The 23184-nt window shown below is 36.6% G+C and overlaps 4 protein-coding genes and 1 pseudogene across 4 annotated transcripts; 3 read left to right on the top strand and 2 right to left on the bottom strand.

Moving 5' to 3' along the window:
- Window positions 1-2761: 2761 nt before the first annotated feature.
- On the bottom strand, window positions 2762-4633 carry LOC125210283 (RAF-like serine/threonine-protein kinase 20; annotated as a pseudogene).
- LOC125212633 (coatomer subunit beta-1-like) lies at window positions 4525-9944 on the top strand. Its single transcript, XM_089068069.1, has 6 exons — window positions 4525-4639; window positions 5174-7235; window positions 7594-8103; window positions 8535-8620; window positions 9162-9368; window positions 9611-9944. Exons 2-5 carry the CDS (start codon window positions 5190-5192, stop codon window positions 9364-9366), a joined length of 2847 nt encoding a protein of 948 aa, XP_088924195.1. The 5' UTR covers window positions 4525-4639; window positions 5174-5189; the 3' UTR covers window positions 9367-9368; window positions 9611-9944.
- Window positions 9945-10917: 973 nt separating this feature from the next.
- On the top strand, window positions 10918-12293 carry LOC125216083 (peroxidase 5-like). Its single transcript, XM_048117703.1, has 2 exons — window positions 10918-11156; window positions 11393-12293. The coding sequence occupies exons 1-2, from the start codon at window positions 10938-10940 to the stop codon at window positions 12131-12133; spliced, it is 960 nt and encodes a 319-aa protein (XP_047973660.1). The 5' UTR covers window positions 10918-10937; the 3' UTR covers window positions 12134-12293.
- A 2121-nt stretch (window positions 12294-14414) lies between these two features.
- On the top strand, window positions 14415-17855 carry LOC125215353 (uncharacterized). Its single transcript, XM_048116748.2, has 8 exons — window positions 14415-14562; window positions 14945-14968; window positions 15253-15358; window positions 15509-15577; window positions 16127-16620; window positions 16816-17077; window positions 17280-17488; window positions 17600-17855. Exons 1-8 carry the CDS (start codon window positions 14558-14560, stop codon window positions 17664-17666), a joined length of 1236 nt encoding a protein of 411 aa, XP_047972705.1. The 5' UTR covers window positions 14415-14557; the 3' UTR covers window positions 17667-17855.
- A 317-nt stretch (window positions 17856-18172) lies between these two features.
- Window positions 18173-22020, bottom strand: LOC125215352 (putative protein phosphatase 2C 33). Its single transcript, XM_048116746.2, has 5 exons — window positions 20904-22020; window positions 20165-20551; window positions 19974-20091; window positions 19031-19254; window positions 18173-18951 (listed from the first exon to the last, which is right to left on the bottom strand). The coding sequence occupies exons 1-5, from the start codon at window positions 21141-21143 to the stop codon at window positions 18499-18501; spliced, it is 1422 nt and encodes a 473-aa protein (XP_047972703.1). The 5' UTR covers window positions 21144-22020; the 3' UTR covers window positions 18173-18498.
- Between the last annotated feature and the right edge of the window lie 1164 nt (window positions 22021-23184).

The following is a 23184-nucleotide window of genomic DNA, read 5'->3' as shown; positions in this document are numbered from 1 at the left end:
TGTAAAAAAGAATAATATTGTAAAAATTTTAATAAATTTTTAATTATAAATAATAATAATTATATTATTATATTTATTATTACGATGGATTTTAAATTTGGATTATCCATCGTAATATATGCTAATATAATTATAATTATAGTTACATGGAGTATTATACTCATTTATTATAATAATAAATATAATAATTATTATACTATAATTATAATATTTACAAATATTATAATTGAATAAATTTTATAAATTAAAATTGCACTATGACTTTATTGATTATTATTAACTTATAAAATATAATAATTATTATTTATTATATAATTTATTTTATATAATTATAAATAAATTATTAATTACTATTATGAATTATTATAAAATATAGTTATAATTATGATAATTTTAATTATAGTTATTTATTATAGAGAAATTAAGACTGATTTATAATTATAAAATATTTTTAAAAATATTTTATTTAATAATAATAAAAAACTATACTATATTGCTTAAATATGTAAGAATCCTAATACTGAGGAAAAGAATACCTAAGAAAAGTTAGGATTCAGAATCTTGGAAAATTGTACTCCCTTTGTCCCAAGGTATTAGACCGAGTTTCCCTTTTGGGATGTCCCAACATATTAGACTAATTTCCTTTTTTAGCAAAAAGCATCTATCTTATTTTATTCTCCACCTATTTTTTTCTCTCTTCTCTACCCTACTTTTTCCCTCTCTCATACTTTACTCTCTCCACTTCAACTATTTAAATATCAATTCCTTAAATCATGTGCCCAAAAGAAGTGAGTCTAATACTCCGGGACGGAGGGAGTACTAACTTTCCTTGTTCTCGGATTCTGATTACTTTCTCAGTTTGATTAAAAACCGAAACAAACACAAAAATTTAAAATTTAAGGAATCAGATTACTTTCCCGGACAGAATCCTGGCAACCAAAAATGGCCTTTATTTTATATCTAGAATCATGTAGTAAGAATATCTAAAATATCTATAGAAAAATATCTAAATAAATAGAACATATAAGATAGGAGTAGAAAGTTTTATAGTCTATATATGTGTTCAACATTTTGAAGATGTGAGAGAAATAAAGTATTCCCTCCATCCCCAATAATTTATCACCATTTGATCCGGTACGGGTTTTAAGAAATGTAATAGAAAGTGGGTTGAAAAAGTTGGTGGTATATGGTTCCTACTTTTATATATTAGTTATATAATAAAATGTAAGTGAGAATGAGTTAGTAGAATATGGGGTCCACTACCAAAAATGATTAAAATAAAAGGTGATAAATTTTTAGGGACGGACGAAAAATGAAATAGGTGACAATTTTTCAGGGACGGAGTAAGTTTTTTAAAGCTTAGGTCAAAATCACCAAAAGTCCAAAACTTTGTTTTATGTACACACCACCACACTTTTCATTTTCAATTGCCGATCTCAACCTAGACAAGCACACCCATGTCATACCTTTGAGCATAAACGACATTAAACTTAGAGGGTGCGGCCAATTCGATAGCGCGCACCACAAAAATATATCATATAGTTCAACACGTGCATATGAAATGTGAGACTTATTTGCCTCTATCAATTCCTTTTTCCTTCGTTCCACTCTATGCCTTATTTATGATATTTAAAGATTTATTAATACTACAAATGTCATATAGTCAAGTAATATAATCATTAAGACTTCATCCATATTCTAAACTTGATCCGTTCAAATATATGCCATTGTACCATAAAAAGTACTAATATATGACATGATTTATGTAGTGTAACCATCAACTTCAAAGGAGAAAAATAAGTACAATCTATATTTATTTATTGTAACCATCAAATTCCAAAAAAAAATAATGTTACCTTTAAATTAGACAGCCTATATATATGCATTGTACCTATCACAAGTTACGAGGAGTGTTATATTACTAACTCATAACTTAATTGCTAAATACAATTAAATAATAGTCGTTAGATATTTAAATGAAGGGCTTAGATCATTAATCCCTAAATGTCAATACGATCAACGAAAAACGTCAATAAGACCATAGGATTAATTCCAAAAAATATCAATAGGGGTATTAATATCAATTAACTATATGTTTAGTTATAACTAACTTTTAAAAGATATCCCAAAACTTTAAATTCATATAACATATATCAAATTAAAGATAATTTCATAAGGATTCCAACGATATCATACATGCATATGTTCCAACGTCAAAATTTGAATTTTTTTTAAAAGTTTTAATTTTTTCGTAAAAGCTGAAATGTCAACATACTATATAAAATATGTCACTATAATACATGTAGAATGTCAATATAAACAATGGGTTAACATTCTTAAAGCATTGTGTTGACATTCTCAAAGCATTGTATTGATATTTTCGGAACACTATATTGACATTTTCATCCAAAACCCTAATTTGGAGTTTTTTTTTATCTTTTTCGATTTAATTAATAAAAACGAAAATTACACGTGACAAATTGTAGACCACACGTTTTCTAAAATCCTATGGCCTTAAATTAGTTGTAGTTAGCAATTAAATGATAAGTTAGCAATTGATCACTCCCCCACAAGTTACATAGTTAAAAATTATAGAGTAAAGGCCAAATGTGGTCCCTAACATATGACCGTTTTATCAATTTGGTCCTTAGCATTATCTTTCTAATTATTTGGTCCCTCACAAATAAACTCGGACCCGAATCGGTCCTCACTTAACAGAACCGTTTATTTTACACTATCAACGTTATTTAAAATAAAAACATTAATTAAAATGGTAGACGCCAGAGAGATTATCGTCGCTATTTCTTCGGTAGACTCCTTGCTGCTGCTCCTCCAGCGTCAGCCGCTGCAGATCCTGAATCTGCTTCTGGATCGGATCCATCGCAATTGACCGCTCATCCTGTGCTTGAAGGAACACCGGATCCTCCATCTCCGGAGCTCTCCCCATCATCTGTTGCTGAATCGGAGGTTGCGGCGCCATTGCATTTGCTTTCTCAAATCCAAACAGGAAATCGGCGTTACCAAGCGGCGGCTGCGCAGTGACAATCGGCGCAGAATTCAAAGCCTCCACGAACCTCTCCTTCTCCGATTTAACATCATCGGAGCCGAAGCTCCTAGTCGACGAGCTCAAGTTCTGATTCAACATCGGAAAAATGAAAATCCTCAGGTGCGTCGGCTTCGGCGAAATCCGGTACAACTGCTCATACTCGTGCATCATGTGCTCCAGATCGTCGTCGTTCGTGACGGAAATCAATGCGTCGAGATCTTCCCCGGGAGCTGGTACTTGAACGAGATGCTCTTGCAATCGCAGAGCGCGGTGAGCTTGGGGAGCAGAGAGCCGAATTTGATGCTGCAATCCACGGTGAGGATCTTCGTCTCGCCTCCGATGTACGAGAGCTGGTTATCGTGAGGACGCGGGTGGATCTTCCTGCCGTAGCTGCACATGAACTTGACCTTGTAATTCGGCGGCGACTGATTCCCCTGAGAATCCTCCCACGGCGGCGGATTCTCGAAGTCGATCTCGCGAGAGCGGGGGAAGAGTCGCCAGATCTATTTTTTTTTATTTTTTCGATATAATTAAAAATATTAATTAAAATAGGTAATTTTGGTCAAGACCTGATTAGATGTCATTGACCATTAGTTTTAGACGGTTCTGTTAAGTGATGACCGATTCGGATCCGAGTTTATTCGTGAGGGACCAAATAATCAAAAAGATAATGTTAAAGACCAAATTGATAAAACGGTCATATGTTAGGGACCACATTTGGCCTTTACTCAAAATTATACTATATCAAGAACATTCAATTTTTTTTTGACACTCCATTAACATTCAATTGTCTTATTTTCTCACACTATATTATTATTAACATTTGCAAAATAAGCGTTTTGTATATGCAATAGGAAGCATAATACAAAAGTTTTTAATATCCAGATATCTTATTTTCTCATGTAACATTCACAAAATAAAAATATTGTATATGAAATATAAAACATATAATATAAAATATAAAAGAAATTTTTTATTGTTAAATTCACACTCAAATGAAGAATACTAAAAATAATATCAACTACTTTGTCAAATTTTGGCCGATCCCTTAAATTTTAAAAAGAATCAATTACTTATATCATAACTTTAACATTTTTCTTAATTGTCTTATTGATTTAATTTTATGAAGAAATTATGTATGATTTGGAATTCAAAATACTTTAGGCCGATCTTATATTCTATAACTTTCATTTTAAAGTTAACGACTTTAGTAACATACAAATTTGCATAAACAGTATAGATTACCGCCTTTAAATTTTCTCCCAAATTTAAATCAATAAGACAATTAATTAAAAAAATGTCAAAGTTATGATATTAATTCTTGAAAATTAGAATTGACCAAAATTTACATTTATTGAAAGGGTCATTACTAATTTTGTATGTTTATCAATCTTGGAGGACCAAAATGAATTGTGTAAAAGTATATGGGACCATAAAATAAATAAGACACCTACTTAATGCTAAAATTACTAAACACGATCAGACTAAGGAAAATAGAAACGAGAGTTAGAGAGATGCAGATCTGAGAACTCAGCAGTGATTCGTGAGATCGCAGAACCCATTCGCCATCGCCCGTCTCCGATCCATCGCTCGGTAACTTGGTTTTCGTCTCGTTCCTTCCAATTATTCATTCATGTTTGTTCTAGATCTGAATTGCCTGTACTCGCCTTTTATTTGTGATTTTTTTTTGAAGTACATCGACAATTTCTTAGTTTGTACTTAAATATCTAGTATTTCGTGTTTGTGTACTGTCTTTGTATATGGCTGTTGATACGTGAACAAACAATAATGGATCTATTCGACGAGGTTGATGATTTTAGTGGGAGATTTAATTTTCGTGTTAAAATGGTGGGGGCGGCTACTAAGTTCTGATATGCTAATGGATTATGCATCTATGCAGTTTCTGTTAGTCAATTTTTTTGATTCATTGGTTTCCTGATTATGGTTTGTGTGTGCATCTGATACTGCATGTGTGATGCATTAGCTTCTCCCTTTTCTAGGTTGTAAATACTTTTCACATTTCCAACATTAAGTCAATTCATTAGTCTGAAGGATCATTTTACTTTTGAAAATATATTTCATGCCCAAAATCTTGATTAATTGAATAATTAAGCTTGACTATGCCAGATCGCCTCAGTCCCAAATGGAGAAGACATGTTCGTTGCTCGTGCATTTTGACAAGGGTACCCCAGCCCTTGCTAATGAGATCAAGGAAGCACTTGAAGGGAATGATGTTCCAGCTAAGATTGATGGCATGAAAAATGCAATCATGCTTTTGCTAAATGGTGAAACCCTGCCTCAGCTTTTTATCACTATAGTGAGATATGTGTTGCCCTCTGAAGACCACACCGTTCAGAAACTGCTTCTGCTTTATTTGGAAATTATTGATAAGACTGATGGAAAGGGCCGCGTATTACCAGAAATGATTTTAATCTGCCAGAATCTTAGGAATAATCTTATCCATCCTAATGAATACATCCGAGGTGTCACCCTGAGGTTTCTTTGCCGGCTCAATGAAGTGGATATCATCGAACCATTGATACCCTCCATCCTTGCTAACTTGGAGCATAGACACCCTTATGTTAGGAGAAATGCCATTTCTGCTATATCGTCAATTTACAAACTCCCAAATGGTGAGCAGTTCTTGGTTGATGCACCTGAGACTATTGAGAAGTTTCTCTCGACAGAGCAGGATCAATCAACTAAGAGGAATGCATTTTTGATGCTTTTTAACTGTGCACAGGATCGTGCTATTAACTACCTATTGACCAATGTTGACAGAGTATCAGATTGGGGTGAGTTGATGCAGATGGTTGTTTTGGAGCTGATCCGGAAAGTTTGTAGGACAAACAAGGCTGAAAAGGGGAAATATATTAAGATAATTATATCCCTATTAAATGCTCCTTCAGCTGCCGTTGTCTATGAGTGTGCTGGAACCCTTGTCTCTTTGTCTTCTGCTCCAACTGCTATTAAAGCTGCAGCAAACACATATTGCCAGCTTCTTCTTTCACAGAGTGATAATAATGTTAAGCTCATTCTGCTCGATCGCCTGAATGAACTCAAGTCTTCCCACCGTGAGCTTATGATTGACTTGATAATGGATGTTCTTAGGGCACTGTCTAGCCCAAACCTTGATATTCGAAGGAAAACACTTGATATCGTTCTGGAACTGATTACTCCTCGCAATGTGTCTGAGGTGGTTCTTACTCTGAAGAAGGAAGTCATGAAAACTCAAAGTGGGGAGCTTGAGAAGAACGGGGAGTATAGACAAATGCTCATTCAAGCTATCCATTCTTGTGCTATAAAGTTCCCTGAAGTGGCAAGTACAGTGGTCCATTTGTTGATGGATTTCTTGGGAGACAACAATATTGCCTCAGCGATGGATGTTGTCATTTTTGTTAGAGAGATCATTGAAACCAACCCTAAGTTAAGGGTTTCTATTGTCACCAGACTTCTGGATACATTTTATCAAATTAGAGCAGCTAGAGTTTGCTCCTGTGCTCTTTGGATTATTGGAGAGTATTCCCTATCTCTTTCTGAAGTTGAGAGTGCTATTTCAACAATAAAGCAGTGTCTTGGGGATTTGCCCTTTTTCTCGGTCTCTGAAAATGAGGACGCCGCTGATTCTGCAAAGAAACCCCAGCAGGCTTCCTCAATCACTGTTTCATCTAGAAGACCGGCTATCCTTGCCGATGGTACTTATGCAACTCAAAGTGCTGCCTCTGAGACTGCTTTCTCTGCTCCAGCTGTTGTTCAAGGATCTTTGACCACTGGGAACTTGAGATCTCTTCTTCTGACTGGTGACTTTTTTCTTGGGGCAGTTATTGCATGCACTCTAGCAAAGCTCTGTCTAAGATTGGAGGAGGTTCAACCATCAAAGGTTGAAGTGAATAAAGCTTCAAGCAATGCTTTGTTGATTATGGTCTCTATGCTACAGCTCGGGCAATCTTCGGTTCTTCCGCACCCAATTGATAATGATTCATATGACAGGATTCTTCTTTGTATAAGATTGTTGTGTAACACAGGGGATGCTGCAAGGAAGATTTGGCTGACGACTTGCCGTGAGAGTTTTGTCAAAATGCTCTCTGATAAACAGCTTCGTGAAACTGAAGAAAGTAAAGCTAAGGCTCAGGTTACTCATTCACAGCCTGATGACCTTATTGATTTCTACCATTTGAAGAGCAGAAAGGTAAGTAGCTGCATTTCTTCCATCACCCTGCTTCTTCTTCCCAAGTAATATTTGTTCGCAAAAACCCATCAAATGCTTTCAAACTTTCAAAAATTAAAATTTGGCCTGCTATGACATCATCATCTATGAGTTCTCGTTCTTCATTTTAGAAAAAACCCATTCTATCTGTCATAATTGTCTTTATACTGGTTCTCAAGTTTCTGAAAGCTTTTTAGTATACATCTAATGTATTTCATTATCATGAAAATATGCTGGCACTGGACAGTAACACTCTAACACATTGCTGCAATATGGTGATTCGTTTTGTGGTGAATTTTAGATAAACGTTTTATGTGTATCATTATTGTCGAAATTCCAGGGGATGAGCCAGCTGGAGCTAGAGGATGAGGTCCAAGATGATTTAAAACGTGCTACTGGGGAATTTGTGAAGGATGCAGATGATGCAAATAAGCTGAATCGTATCATTCAACTCACAGGATTTAGTGATCCAGTTTATGCTGAAGCTTATGTGACAGTTCATCATTATGATATTGTCCTGGATGTCACAATTATCAATAGAACAAAAGAGACCCTTCAGAACTTGTGTTTAGAGCTAGCAACAATGGGAGATCTCAAACTTGTTGAGCGTCCACAGAATTATACTTTGGCTCCTGAATCAAGCAAGCAAATAAAAGCAAACATTAAGGTTTCCTCTACTGAAACTGGAGTCATATTCGGAAATATTGTCTATGAGACATCAAATGTGCTCGAGCGAACTGTTGTTGTCCTCAATGATATCCATATTGATATCATGGACTACATATCTCCTGCTGTTTGTAGCGATACTGCTTTTAGGACCATGTGGTCAGAATTTGAATGGGAAAACAAGGTACTGTTGACACTCTGCAATCAGGGATAATCATCTTCCTAATTGGGTTTCAATTTGTGTGATTTACTGATTTTGATGGAATATTTGCTTTATGTTTAGCCACTTACTCTGGTTCCTAATGCAGTGATAGCTTATATGAGCCTGCACATGTTTAATGAACTCGGACCGGTTTATCGGTCCTTCAGACTTACACTGCATATACATTCTTTCGTTCACTTTTAATGAAACTGACTTGTGGTCGTTGAAATAATTTCTGGACTTCACCAATTTTATATTTTCATTTTTTTATTATTGATTCCATAAAACTCGTTGCCCGACTTTGTCTATCTTTGTTCCCTTTTCTTTTTGTAGTCATCCTTTTTTTGTTGTGATACAACTTTCTTTGGTTCGATGCTGTTTCCCTTTCCAATTTCATTCTCTTGTTTTTGCAGGTTGCTGTAAACACAACAATTGCAAATGAAAAAGAATTCCTTGATCATATTATCAAGTCAACCAACATGAGATGCTTAACTCCGTCGTAAGTAATTTTATGAGCTCTAGTCTATTCTCTGCTGCTACAATACCGGGAAAAGCTTCTGTGGTGTTTATGGTTTTTGAATAGCCTAGCACTGCTAGGAGGGCAATTCAACTAATCTGTGTCTGATATCAAATCATCTCTGCTGAACAAGCAACTCCGCGTCAAACATGTGCATGATCTTTTTTATTGTTTGATGATAGCTTTTATCTTAGAGAGGTGCTGACGAATTAGGTTGGCTTTATTGAATTGTGGGATCACGATTATATTCTCCAGACAATGTAGTCCTTTCATCTGATACAGGAAACACATGCCCAATACAACTTCATGCCCAACAAAGATGAATAATGAATTTCAGCTAATTTTATTGAACGATCAGTCTTTGTTTTATTGCTTAAATTTCGAAGCAAGACCAGTAGAAAATAATACATGAATGCTCTGTTCAGATAATCCTGTCTTCACTCATCAATGACTTTTTACTCTATTTAGTATCGTGAAAATATAATACGGAGTACTTATATTGTGTTTGCATGGTTATCTGCAGTTCTGCTTTAGAAGGTGACTGTGGATTCCTGGCTGCTAATTTGTATGCGAAGAGTGTATTTGGGGAGGATGCTTTGGTAAATGTCAGTGTCGAGAAGCAGGCAGATGAGAAGCTGAACGGATATATTAGGATAAGGAGCAAGACTCAGGGAATTGCGCTCAGCTTGGGTGACAAGATCACTCTCAAGCAGAAGGGAGGAAGCTAATGGTAAATACTATTGACTTTTTCTTAGGCAAAACTTTGTTATGCAGCATATGTTAAGCTGATCCAGACACGGACAGAGCGGTAAAGATTATGTTGTTGCTACACCCATTTCCAGCTACACACCTTATAAATATCCAGCTATGAAAATCTTCATAAAGAATGGTTTTTAACTGGCTTCCTTGTAGCATTGTCGTGTTTCTATGTTTATTGATTGTTTTGTTTGATTTTTGTGATACGATGTTCAGGTTTTGTGCTGAAGTATTTCCGACTCAGCGATGCTCCTGTGAAAAACCACCTTGAGAGGATAGAGAGAGTATATGTTTACCTTTGCAGTTTATATGTGGGGATGCCACACGATTGAAGTGTATTTCAGTTATATTCTTTTTGTAGAGCAGATTGGGAAATGATTTTGGTAATATGTTGTGCACTTTTACATTTTAACCAGCTTTAGTGTTCTATATATTTTCGGTCTGCAAAAATACATTGAGAATCTTAAAGTCGTGTTTGTATTGCTTCCCATCTCCGACTGTTGATTACATATAGTACTTCTACCATTTAAATAAATATGAAATTGTTGTATGTTGGGCTCAACATCTTGTTCATTTTTTTGAATATTTACATAAATAGTGTTGCTTCCCATGCCCTTTTAAATACTTTATTAATCAAACAAAAGACAAGTCAAATTTTGGATTTAGTCTCCTTTTCTTTTGCCAACGATAAAAGCTGAGCATTTGACTTGATGTTGGCAACTCCTTTTAATTATATAGGGAGAAGAATATCAAAGACAAAGAAGAAGTGATAATTAAATTTAAAACCGGTTATTATTCCCACTTGCCTTTTTTGCATCTTGGAAATGAAATGGTAATGCTCACCACTTCTCGAAAAAGAAAGATGCACCCCACCCCATTCATGATATTCAACCAATCTCATGTACATTTTCATATTGAAATGACCATTGAAAACACATACTCTCTACATTTCACTAACTCATTTTAATAATCATATTCCATTTATTCAATTTATCCATTCTCCTTTATATTTTTTAGAACTCGTGACGAACTCAACTGAGACTCCTAGCATAGGTAGATGGTGTTCAGTTTTCTATATAAAATAGTACCAACATATGATCTAGGATTAAGTTGTCATATCTAGGATTAAGTAGAGAAATTATTTTAGTTGGAGGAGGTTGGCTATAACTAATTATCACATGATTATTCATCCAGGATTAATTTGTGGAATTCAATCTCATGAACCAAACACACTATATATTTAAGTTTGAGATACAATCTTAATGAGGAGTAAACATTACTCCGGTCTCCATCCTAATTACATAGTATATAATTAGAAAACTGGCTACATACACATAGGAGATGACATCTACTAATCCCCTTATCTCGAAAAGCATATATAAGAAATGCAAGTTGATTAGTTGCACACACGTTCGTATCTTGAACCCCAACACTAAATTGATCACTTGATTGATTCTTCCCCTTGTGCTAGCTATATAAACTCACCACCACCACCATCACCATCACCACCACCTCTACTCAATCCAAGATACAATCATCAAGAATGGGTTGTTCCTCAACCATGATGATGATGATGCTCACTTGCTTCCTCATCTTTGTCTCAACCGTTTCCTCATCATCGCCACTCAAAGTGGGCTTCTACAAATACTCTTGCCCACCCGCCGAAGCCATTGTCCAGAAACACGTCAACAAGTTCGCCTCCCGCAACCCCGGCCTCGCTGCTGGCCTAATCCGCCTCCATTTCCACGACTGCTTCGTCAGGGTAAATGGCATAAACATTTTTCCTTATTTATATTTTCTTATTATAAATAATTGCATGTGACAGAAATGCAAACTGCATCTTCCTATAACAACAAATAACGTCAATAGAAAATGTCAACACAATATCAATTTATATAATATATATAGTTTGCATTTGATTACATCTTAATTAAAACCAATTGGTTACACTGGGATTTTGTTATATTTATTTTTTTCTTTCATTTGCCAACAACACAGGGATGCGACGCATCAGTGTTGTTGGACGGGCCCGCCTCGGAGAAGGAAAGCATCCCAAACAAGGGAAGTCTCCGAGGCTTTGAAATAATCGATGCCGCCAAGGCCGAGCTCGAGCGCCGCTGCCCTCGCACCGTCTCGTGCGCCGACGTCCTCGCCTTCGCCGCCCGCGACAGCGCCGCCAAGCTAGGCAAAATTCGCTACCCCGTCCCCTCCGGCCGCCGCGACGGCCGCATCTCCTCCGTGACCGAGCCCCTCCTCAGCCTCCCTCCCCCCTTCTTCAACGCCACCTCCCTCCGCGACAACTTCGCCGCGAAGGGCCTCTCCCTCGACGAGATGGTGACCCTCTCCGGCGCCCACTCCGTCGGAATCTCCCACTGCAGCTCCTTCACCAGCCGCCTCTACCCGACCACCGACCCCACGCTCGACCCCAAATTCGCGGCTCTGTTGAAGAGGAAGTGCCCGGCAAACTCCACCGTCGATCGCACCGTCAACCTCGATTCGATCACGCCGGATTGTTTGGACAACAAGTTCTACGTGGGATTGAGGGCGAATAGGGGGGTTTTGACGACGGATCAGGTGCTGCAGACCAGCCCCTTGACGGCGAGGCTGGTGGCGGAGAATGCGAGGAATAATAGAGCGTGGGGGAAGAAGTTTGCGGCGGCGATGGTGAAGATGGGAGAGATTGAGGTTCTCACCGGGAAGAAGGGTGAGATCAGGAAGAAATGCCGTTTTGTCAACTGATTGATTGTTTTCATTTTTTTTGTGTTTGGTCTTTTTCATTTTTGGGAAATTCTTTTCATTTGTTGTTTGTGAGTTTTCATGTAAGATCAGTGGAACATCTGCTGATTAAAATTGATGTATTTTGCATGTGTTACTTATAATGTTATGCTTTATTCATATATTCATGCCTTTTGTCACGCATCAAAATATGGGTATCAAAATATGAGTACATCTTCCGTCCCCCTGAAAATAGGAATTTTTGAAACAGTTCGAGTTTTAATGCAAAATTTATAAAGTAAGAGAAATAGAAAGAAAAGTGTGCTAGTGAAAAATGAGTCCCACCTTATTATACTGAAAGAAAATTAAAGAAAGTTTCTATTTTTAGGGGATGGATAAAAAAGAAAATAGTTTATATTTTTAGGGGATTGATGAAGTATAATTACATTCTACTATTTGGAAATTAAGTACGTAGATCCATTTTCTTTTCCTTTGGATAATCACTTTCCTCAACACTATACTTACTCTCTTCGTCCCACTCTAAGTGAATCATTTCTAATTCGACGCAAGATTTTATGTAGTGTTTTATGAAAATGGAGAGAATAAAAAGTAAAACAAATAGAAAAAAAAAAGAAAAGGAAATGTTTCTTTATTTAGAAATGTACTCCCTCCGTCCGTGATTTATTTGACTGGCACGAGTTTTAAGAAATTGTTTGACTTTATATAGGAAAGTGGATAGAAAAGTTATGGAATGTGAATCATACTTTTATATATTGGTTTTATAATAAAATATGAGTGGAATAAGTTAGTGGAATGTAAGGTCCACTTATCAAATAGAGTAAAAAAGAAATAAGATATTTAATGGCGGACGGACGAAAAAGGAAAAATGAGACATTTAATGGTGAACGGAGGGAGTATCATTTAGAATGAGACATCTTAAAAATGAAAACGTATCACTTAGAGTGAAATGGAGGGATTTTATATTTTAGTGACTTTTTCTTTTTCTTTAGAAGGGAGACTGAATGAGAGATTGATTAGAAAATATGTTAAGCGAATATCATTTCCAATGATGCATGATAAATTGTACTTATAATATTTTGAACACGCCGAGCTATGTATGAGAAATGTGACTTTTCTAACAAAGCATTAATGATCTGATAACATGTTAACGAGACAATATCAAGGTCTCCCACACGATTAATAATGATGTATATATAATATGCATGTTTGTATTTGATCGACGTTTTTTGCAATCTTGCTCGTCAATTCAAAACTATCTGCCCAATATGAAATTCACACTTGGATTGATCTACATTATTTCACAATATATCACAATGACCACCAAGATAACATTGTCATTTGCCAAATCATGAAATTCATCCGTGTTTATGCACGCGCATGTACCATGTGCCATGCGTCTACAGCCAGTGGCAGTGGCGAAGCTAGATTTTTAATGCAGGGGGCAAATTGATGGCAATGGTTATGGGATATTTGTGCTGTCGTCTATGGAAACAAAAGCCCGTGAGGCTACGGATTGAAGCTTTATTTGTCGAAAGTTGTGCTATTCAGAATCGAAATTAGCTTGATGATGGTGTTATTTAAGACCAAACATGGCACTTTATTTAATGAGATCGACCTGGGTTGGGTCAGATTTTTTAGAAAAGCGCAATCTAGGGTGATTCGACTCAACTATCTGGTCAGATTGAGATCCAACCCGAGTCTAAGCTTGGCCGGTCCTGACTCATTTAACTTCTTTAGCTAAATCGATCCACCTTAAACAATTGAAATAAATTTCTTTGAGCTCTGTATATAAGATACTTACGGTAGGAGTCAATGCCATTTTCTATATACTCCAATCAAGAATTACAAAACACCAAAGCATATGCTGGAGATCGATCGACTGTTGATTCTACATCTTAAACTTAGAACTTTTCAAGTGTTTTAAGATTTTAACTAATCTTATTAACCAACAAAACTACTGAGTACAACTTCATGGGCTAGAATTCATAGATAATCATAAATATAACTCAGACGTGTCTTTATTTTCTACTACTATTTCTTAAATTGGATTCATAGAAAAATATCACCCAACTCATACATATCTTTGGAGTTATATGTTTAATTATTAGTAACTTATTAATGACTTAATCTCCTCTACTTTATAAAAAAGAGCTCTTTTAATCTTTTTCCATGTGGAGCCCACGAGACCACTGTGAGCTAAAGTGAATCAAGCTCAATCACTTGTGCCGTGTGCTTCACATGTTGTACTTTTCTTTCTTTCCCCACCATTTCTCGTTTTCTTTTCCAGTATATATATTTATTTTCATCTTGCCCTCTTCGCTTCCCCATTCAACGTTTGGGATTTGCATCTATCTCCTCCTATCTCTCTTTTCTTCGCGAGAGTCTCTTCAGACTCTGCCCTCTATTTGATTCTCTTCAGATCGGTTTATGAGGTAATGATTCCGTCAAAGATCCTAATTTTATCACCTTCTTGTGGTTGTGTGCGTTTTTTCCAGATCTGCCATTTTTTGGATTTGTAATCGGTAATATTTTTAGTTGTAGCTAGGGTTTGTTATGTTCGATTGGGTTTTGAGGTAGACTGTTCTTCAATTTTGTGGAGTTTTTATATTTCGATTTAGGCTTAGGGGATTTATTTAGCAGTAGGGTTTCCCTATGATCTTTAAATTTTTTTTATTTTTATATATTTAAAATTCTAAGTAGCTTTACCGTAGAGCTAATTAAGGATCTGATGGTTAGATCTTTCTATTTCGCATCGTAATTTCAATTCTATTATGCCAAACTTACTAACTTTTTCTCTTTTTTTTTGACTTACAGCTCGAAGGAGAAACCCACTCTCGGGTAAGTCTTTGAACATCCAGTTTATTGCGTGTTAAGCAGATTCTTTTCATTTTTCAGTTTTTTCTTTTTTCCAAAATATTTAAGGATACTGGCAAAGTCTCTGCCTCTGAGCATTTAAACAGCTGATAATCTTTGCTTTTTGTGCCTTTTTTCTAACTTTGTAATGACTTTTAACAGTCATTTTTCCACAAAACTATATCTTTTTCTTAGCCGAGCTCATTACTGAACAACTTTCCCTGCATATTATGTTTTGATGAGTGGTGGTGTGGAATTATTTATTACAGTGGCACGCGGATTAAGACCCGCAAACGGAATATTGCTGCGCCACTGGACCCTGCAGCATTCTCGGATGCAGTGGTCCAGATTTATTTGGATAATGCTGGTGATCTGGTATATATATCTTCACTGTCGTTTATTCTATTACAGCTGATCCTTGATCGCCTTTTCTGTTATGCATGTACACCAATTCTCCTAATTTGAGCAGTTTGGACACATGCCGTATTAAGTGTTAATCAATGGAAACGTCTGCTGTGGATGCAGGAACTTATTGCAAAGTGCATTGAATCTTCAGACCTTAATTTCTCAAGATACGGCGACACCTTTTTTGAGGTTGGTTTCTTAAGCTTTTGTCTTCTTCATATGTTGTTTTTCTAATTTTAAGGGTTTAGGGATTGAATAATGATGCACCTTTTCCTCTGAATAGAATGTGTCAGTGAATGTTATGCAAATTATTTTGTCATGCTTGTTAACAAATAGTAATTCAATTTTCAGAACTTATGGCCACATAGTAGATACACCCAATTTCTGTGGTTGATTAGTCATTTTCTGGAATATCATATACATTATGCAGTTTTTAAAATCATTTGGCCATAACTTCTCTTTGCTTAAGGAACTGTTTTCAATTTTTATATTCATCCTTCAGATGTAGTATGTAAGTGCTCAATTTTTTTTAAATACATAAGATTGTTTTGTGTTTTTCACTCATTCACCTGCACATTCCCTACTAGCTGAATTTCATTAACCATTTACTACAAACTTGTTGAATCTGAGGTTATTTTGAATTTTCTAAAAAAATTGATTGCTAATTTGATTGATTGACAAGGTTGCAATTTCTTTGGTTTATTGGTTTTAAGGGTGCACTAAATTTTGTGAATATAGGTTGTATTCAGGGGCACCCGTACACAACCTGGCACTATAAAGCTCGATGAGGGGGAGCGTCATCCATACTCTATATTTGACTGTGAATCTAGTCGTGAAGTGATTTTGCCATCAGTGATATATATTCAAAAGCTTTTGAGGAGAAGGCCTTTCCTCATAAAGAGTCTTGAAAATGTCATGCAAAAGTTCTTGCAATCTCTGGAACTGTTCGAGCAGGATGAGAGGAAGAAGCTCGCTATTTTCACTGCACTTGCTTTTTCCCAGAAGTTATCTGGTCTCCCCCCTGAGACTGTCTTCCAGCCATTGCTCAAGGATAACCTCATTGAAAAAGGGCTAGTTCTCTCATTCATCACTGATTTCTTCAAGGAATATCTTGTTGACAATAGCCTTGATGACCTCATTGCAATTCTGAAGCGGGCTAAGATTGAGGACAGCCTTATGGACTTTTTCCCATCTGCAAAGCGGACACCTGAAGCTCTCTCTGAACATTTTACGTAAGTCACCTCCTTCTTCCCTTCCTTAACAAAAGCAAGGTTTTACTGAACTGTGGCCATATGTACTGAATTAACATCAACAAATGCACAAGTCAATCTATGATACCATCGAACACAATTTTCTTGGACATTGTTTTGATATTTTCAGCTACCTTAAAATAATTCTAATATATCTTTGATTTCTTCATATCTCAGCAAGGAAGGGCTTCTATTATTGGTAGAGTACAACGAGAAGAAACTTTTTGAGGTGAAGCTTAAGGAAATGAAAACTGCGATAACAAACCAGATAAGTGAAGCAGCTGATGTAGCTGAAGTCATAGAAACAGTTAAACAACATGTGAAAGATGCTAAATTTCCAGACATTGAGGTTGTGCGGATTCTCTGGGATGTCCTCATGGATGCAGTGCAATGGTCTGGGAAAAACCAGCAGCAAAATGCTAATTCTGCTCTACGTCAGGTATGCATAATGTTTTCTGTAAAATCCTTGTACATTTCAATTTTAGTGTGGTAACATTCAACACTTGGTCATATTACAGAGCCAAATTACACAAAAGGCTCTTTTAATCCCTATGACTACTTGTTTTATAGGCATGTAAACTTCGTCTGGTTGACTGCTCAGCAAAATCACTTACTATAAGGATTTATTCTTGTGTTTTCAGGTGAAAACATGGGCTGCGCTGCTGAACGCCTTCTGTACCACGGGAAAGCTTGAGCTTGAACTTGTCTACAAAGTTCAGGTCCAGTGCTACGAAGATGCTAAACTGATGAAGCTGTTTCCTGAAATAATAAGATCGCTTTATGATCAGGATGTTCTTGCAGAAGATACCATTCTTCACTGGTTCCGCAAAGGAACCAACCCTAAGGGCAGGTTGGCTGTGTTTTTATTGTTTTGAAAGGAACCAACTCCATGACACTACTGCATTTTGCTTGAAATGTGGACTTCCTCAATTCATTATTGTTTTTTCTTGGTGTGTTATAGGCAAACATTTGTGAAGTCGTTGGAGCCATTTGTGAAGTGGCTAGAGGAAGCTGAGGAAGAAGAGTAACTTGGCGGACCTATCTGTATGTTAGCTGGTCGTATTTATGTTTTATGGTTATTGGCTACCTTGAACGCTAGTATTATGTTCTGGCTAAAGAGAGCTGTTAATGTGAGATTTGATATTGGTGGCAGTTGTTCGTATTGTTTCTGTATTCGAAGACTCGTTATAATCTAATCGCATGTTGTTACTTTTTTATTTTTGAACTTGCTATTGTTTAGTTCAAGGAAGATAGTACAACGTTGAAAACTTAGTTTATGACCTATTGAAAGCTAAATCAATACATCACTTGGTTTGTAGTCTAAACAAATTTGACAATTACTAGTCAAAAACCTTTTGTATGTCAAATAGGAGTAATACATTAGTAATGAGCCAAATCATAAATTTGAAGAATATAAATCAGTCTCTCTCTTTCACTCATCTTTCTGATATTTGCTCTTTGAATTGCATTATAGAATCTTGAAGTATGTATTCTTCAATCAATAAACTACAGTATTGCCTTTAAACACAGAACAGAGCAAAGAAAATGCCAGATTCTTATGAGCATACGGTGATACATGTCACATTTTCTCGAGTGACCAAACAAAACACTGGAAAAAGAATTGAAACAAATATGTAGGGAAGATGGATACTATCCCATTCCCATCCACGGCAATCAAAGCCCGAGGATGACTCCCAGACCGCTCTAATATAAGCTGGGCTGACGTCCCATCCACCACCAAACGCAAACGTCACTACCATCTAACGAAAACAACCCCCCTTTCCCGCAAAAAGAATCAAAAACTGTTTTTAGAATGAAATATCAGAGCCACGAGTATAGTAAATGCAAACCCCACATCATTTATTTCCTACCCTTCCGAGACTCTGCAGCTTTGATGTCATCTTCCCCTGGTACGAACCTTGGCAACGTTATGAGTGTGTTCACACGCGACACTCCTTCCAGAGCAGACCAATCGTGCTCAACTGCATGTTCCTCATCTGCCTCGTCCTCATTAGCTTCCGAGTCTTCTCCATTTTCATCCATCACGTGTATGACTGTGCCAGACCGGTTCAGCCCAGTTGGACTAGGACAATCTTCCTCTTCAGCTGTGGGGATGTTCTCTTTACATGAAGCAGAGTAATCGTTTGAGTCGAGGAAAAGGCAAACAACAGCACAATCGTCTATTTTAGAAGTCGGATACTTGGATTTCCAAGACCGTACTGCTGTCTCCACTAGGGTTCGAGCAGCAGTTGAACGTGTGGAGCAGGAATTCACTATTTCAACCACTTCCTTGTTTGAGAGTACATCCCAAATCTGCCACGTGTTTATAAATTTTCTATATTATGCAAGAGTTTGACAAAAACCAGAAATAGTAACAAAGGAAGGCACATACCCCATCTGTGGCGAGCACAATGAACTCATCCTTATCAGTAATGCGCCTATAAGAAACCTCAGGAACAGAAATAAGACCGAAGTCCTTGAGACAGAAATCACCAAATGCACGTGCCATAGCAAGGCCAGGAGAGTTGTTGTTTGGTAGCCACACCCTTGGCACTTCGGGTTCATCCTGAAGAGCGAAAACACGTCCTCTACATTTACGAATCCTAGCTGCTTCAGCTGCAAGATAAGTGTACGTTGATTAAGAAAGTGGATTATAACAGAAACAAAAATGAAGAGTTTCCTTCAGAGCAAGGTAAGGTAGACTTGAATGAAGAAAGCATGTGCAAAGCATAATTTGAGACAAAAGTACTCGTCTCACACTAACAACTTCCAAAACCTACTTAAGTAGTGCCCAACCACTAGCAATGTCATGCGCGGTCGACCAAAAAAACTGCCACAAGGGTTATGGCACACATGGTGGGATATGGCAGTCGATAAATACATAAAAATATTTAAAAAATATGAAATATAAAATTCAATAATTTGGAAAACAATAAAAACATAATATCTCAAATCTTAGAACAACAGTTAAAACAGTCATAAACAATTACATAATACGGATAGTATGTGCTTGGAAGATACTTTCTTCACATTTCTTAAAACTTGTTCCGAGTCAAAGTGGGTCACATATTACCGACGGAGGGAGTATTTGATTACATTCACCACTAGCATGATTATCAACACCAAATGCAGATAACCCAACAAGTAGCAAAGTTATATATGTCCAATATCACCAGGACATTATAAATATGCGAAGAAGATTTAAGAAAATCACCAGGAAACTAGCTCATGACCAAAAATGGCAACAAGGTGAGCAGACATGGAACAATATGTAAAAATATAAAACTTTAATAATGCATGTTCTTTCTGCTATGTATGCAAGAGCAGAGCTGTACCTGGAAGATTAGGTTTGAGATCCACAGTCAACTGGACTGCAGCAAGTGAGTTATTTGCATCTCTAGTAGCCAATATGGCTCTAGAGTCCCCAACATTTCCAATCACAAGATCTTGGCCCTGTAGAAGATCAAGAAATGTTCAAATATATCAGGAATATCACAAATCATGATTTATAACTTACTAAATTTACCTGTTTCACGAGGGTTACAGCTGTTGTTCCACTGCAGAAGCAATCGATATTTGTATGCATTCTCAACTCCCTGTCCATAACCTTATAGGCCTTGAGGAAACACTCCTTTAATGTCTGGAAGATCTCTGGCTGCTTTCCAGTTTCTTCGATGTCAATGGAGGTTCTACTTTCCTCTTCAGCAGACAAGAAGGAAGTATCTTCTGAGCACATACTACTTGTATTTAAACTGACTTCCCTTAGAACATCATCACCCTTTATATTGACCTCCCAGTGTGCATTCAGCTTCTGAGGTAGAGAGTCTCTAACTCTCTTTGCAACCAAATGACCATAAGGACCATGGCCGTCAAATACCCCACAGAACACTGTGTCTGCTCTCGGACCAAAGTTCTGAATATTCAATTGGGTAAAGAATCAATAAAAGATCTTATGTTCGTGCAAGGAAACTAGTTTAGCCCTATGGTTACTGGAAGTTTAGCATCACCTGCCCAACTTTTCAGCTGAACACAATGCTGGATGATGCATCAAATTTGTATTGTGCATATTTTACAATTGAAGACAACAAATGAAGGTTATTTTCAGAAATATTATGACACAAATAATAATATGTTATGAACAGATAAAAATTACAGATATCATGCATCTAGTATGCATAGTAGTTGTATTCATATAAAACAGTTCTGCCTTTAGATTATTGAATTAGATAAATCACTACATCAGGAAGAAGAGAGAAGGAGCTAACCTCCCAAACAATCATGGCATCCTGATTGGTCCCTTTCCTGCCCTGCTGGCTAAAAATACAAGCAATGTCACTTGAACCATTCAAGAACATCCGGCCCGGGGTCCTATACAGCTCTTCCCTCCTATAGTCAAAGGAGGAACTTCGAGACCCAAACCTCCGCTTTGAGTTCCTCCTCTTTGTAAGCCCCACTGGAGAACCGGACTGTGGGCTCCCGCTCTCTCCAGAAAAGCAGGAACCCATTCTCAGGGCCCTAATTACATTTAGAAAGCACTCCAGACCAGCAACACAGTCACACCCCCTATTTTCTGTAATTGGATCCGTCACGAATTCCGACAAGAAACCCTTGGAAGATTTTCCAATCCTCTCAGACTCCCTAGAATCCACTTTTCCAACAATGTATGGAATCCCCAGCAATAAAAATTAGTTGAATTTCCTAAAACGGGATATCAACAGCTCTTCTGAATCCAGCAAAGAGATATCCTATCCAAAAGTTAACTTGAAAATCCACTCTTCTCTTCTCTTCTCTTCAAACAAGTGAAATAAGAATAAGCATCCCAATATATTAAAAAAACGAGCTTTCGACTACCCTTATCCTCAACAGGGGCCCTCTAATTTTCTAGATACAATAAAATCGGAAACAAGAAAGCACACAGCACAGATGCCTTTATATAGTAGTGACAACAATGAGCAAAAAGGGCACGCCACCGAGAAAAAGAGCAGATCTAAGAAAACTAAGCCCTTTTCCACAGTTCACAAAGGATACACACTTGACAAAAAAACCTAAATCAAATTAAGCAAACAATATGAAGAAAGGATCAAAATTGGTGAAACTAAGTTTGTCAGGATCGCATCAATCGCGTTTTTTATCCAGAAAACTTGGTTCAAATCGACATAAGGAAACAAAAGGCGAGGCCTTTGACACGGAAAAAGAATGAGAGAAATTTAATTTGAGAAGGAGACGTGATAACAAACTGAGGTGGTGAAGAAACAGGGATCGCACAAATAGGCACGCAGCGAGTTTAAGTATCAAGATTATTGTAGCTCACGCTCACACAGAGAGATGAGAGAGATGGGGCTCGCGGTGACGGTGAGTGTGGGAATTTTCAAACCATTACCGTCTGTAGAAAACACTCCTATATACACAATTTATCTGTATATACTTGTATTTATTGGAATATTTTATAAATAAATGATACAAATCTCTAATTAGGTAACAGTGTTTTCCCATTAATCATTAAATAATTTGTTATGATTAAAATAAGAGCAGCAATTATCATGATGAACGGTAACTGTCATTTTTATTCACGTTTGTTTTTTTAACTAAATTTCTTCATATGCATATAATATAGTATCAATTGATTTCAACTCATTTATGTCACCTCAAGCCCTATATTCCTTTTTTTTGGCAATCTTTTGAAATCTTAATTAAACTCACTTCCATTTCTTAATAATAAAAGTTCTTTTCATTTACTCCGTTTTCTAAAAATTGAAAATTTTTATTTTACAAAATTCTTTCAAATGAAACTTATTTTCTATTAATACATTTTTTCTTTCTATCTTTCTCATTTACCAATTTTGTATTAAAACTCATGTCATTTTAAAAAATTTTATTATTAGGAAACGGTTTGAGTATATACTTTTCTTACTTTTAGTTGACAATAATTTTATGAAGATAATAAAATAAACGCGTGGGAGTTAGAGCATCCATTATAGGGGAGCCGCGGCCGGGCCACGGGAGAGCCGCGGCGCCACGATCGTGGCCCGGCCGCGGCTCTTGGGCGGGAGCCGTGGCTCTCCCATTGCAGCGGCCACGGGCCGCGGCTCTCCATATTTTCTGATTTTTTTTTTTAATTCTATAAGTATACACATTTTTTTACCTCATTCCTACACAAATTCTATAAATATATCCATTTTTAATTAAAATATACAAAAAATAAATTATTTGGTGGCTTGGACATGTCCATTATAGTGTAAAACATGAGTGTTGGTGGCCCGATCACGATTTCATGGCTTGGCCACGTTTTGTGGCTTGGCTCGGCCAACTATATCTTTAGGTTCCATGAAATCACCATATGTGGACAATATTTTTTTTCTTCAACTTTTTACTTTTCACGGTTATTATAGGACCTTCTTTTTGTTCAGAAAGTCAACATCAAAGAAAAATATACACACTGTAAATCACTAAATCGCATGTGACTATGTGATGCTCGAATCTAAACATGGATTATTTTATTTCATCTAATTTAATACACAAACTAATTGTTTTTGTAGCTAGCAATGG

The sequence above is a fragment of the Salvia hispanica genome, chromosome 3 (genome assembly GCF_029641045.1).
Source record: "Salvia hispanica isolate PSC_SH4W2 chromosome 3, Shi_PSC_v1, whole genome shotgun sequence".
Lineage (NCBI taxonomy): Eukaryota > Viridiplantae > Streptophyta > Magnoliopsida > Lamiales > Lamiaceae > Salvia > Salvia hispanica.
This window is presented reverse-complemented; position numbering and strand designations above follow the sequence as displayed.

Coding starts and splice junctions, on each gene's coding strand:
- LOC125215352 (XM_048116746.2), bottom strand. CDS start 21,143: ATGGGTTCCTGCTTTTCTGGAGAGAGCGGGAGCCCACAGTCCGGTTCT. Junction 20,552..20,903: donor ATGCCATGATTGTTTGGGAG/GTTAGCTCCTTC, acceptor TTGAATATTCAG/AACTTTGGTCCGAGAGCAGA. Junction 20,092..20,164: donor CTGTAACCCTCGTGAAACAG/GTAAATTTAGTA, acceptor GATCTTCTACAG/GGCCAAGATCTTGTGATTGG.
- LOC125215353 (XM_048116748.2), top strand. Junction 15,578..16,126: donor ACGGCGACACCTTTTTTGAG/GTTGGTTTCTTA, acceptor TTGTGAATATAG/GTTGTATTCAGGGGCACCCG. Junction 16,621..16,815: donor GCTCTCTCTGAACATTTTAC/GTAAGTCACCTC, acceptor TTCATATCTCAG/CAAGGAAGGGCTTCTATTAT.
- LOC125216083 (XM_048117703.1), top strand. CDS start 10,938: ATGGGTTGTTCCTCAACCATGATGATGATGATGCTCACTTGCTTCCTC. Junction 11,157..11,392: donor TCCACGACTGCTTCGTCAGG/GTAAATGGCATA, acceptor CCAACAACACAG/GGATGCGACGCATCAGTGTT.
- LOC125212633 (XM_089068069.1), top strand. CDS start 5,190: ATGGAGAAGACATGTTCGTTGCTCGTGCATTTTGACAAGGGTACCCCA. Junction 7,236..7,593: donor ACCATTTGAAGAGCAGAAAG/GTAAGTAGCTGC, acceptor TCGAAATTCCAG/GGGATGAGCCAGCTGGAGCT. Junction 8,104..8,534: donor AATTTGAATGGGAAAACAAG/GTACTGTTGACA, acceptor TTGTTTTTGCAG/GTTGCTGTAAACACAACAAT.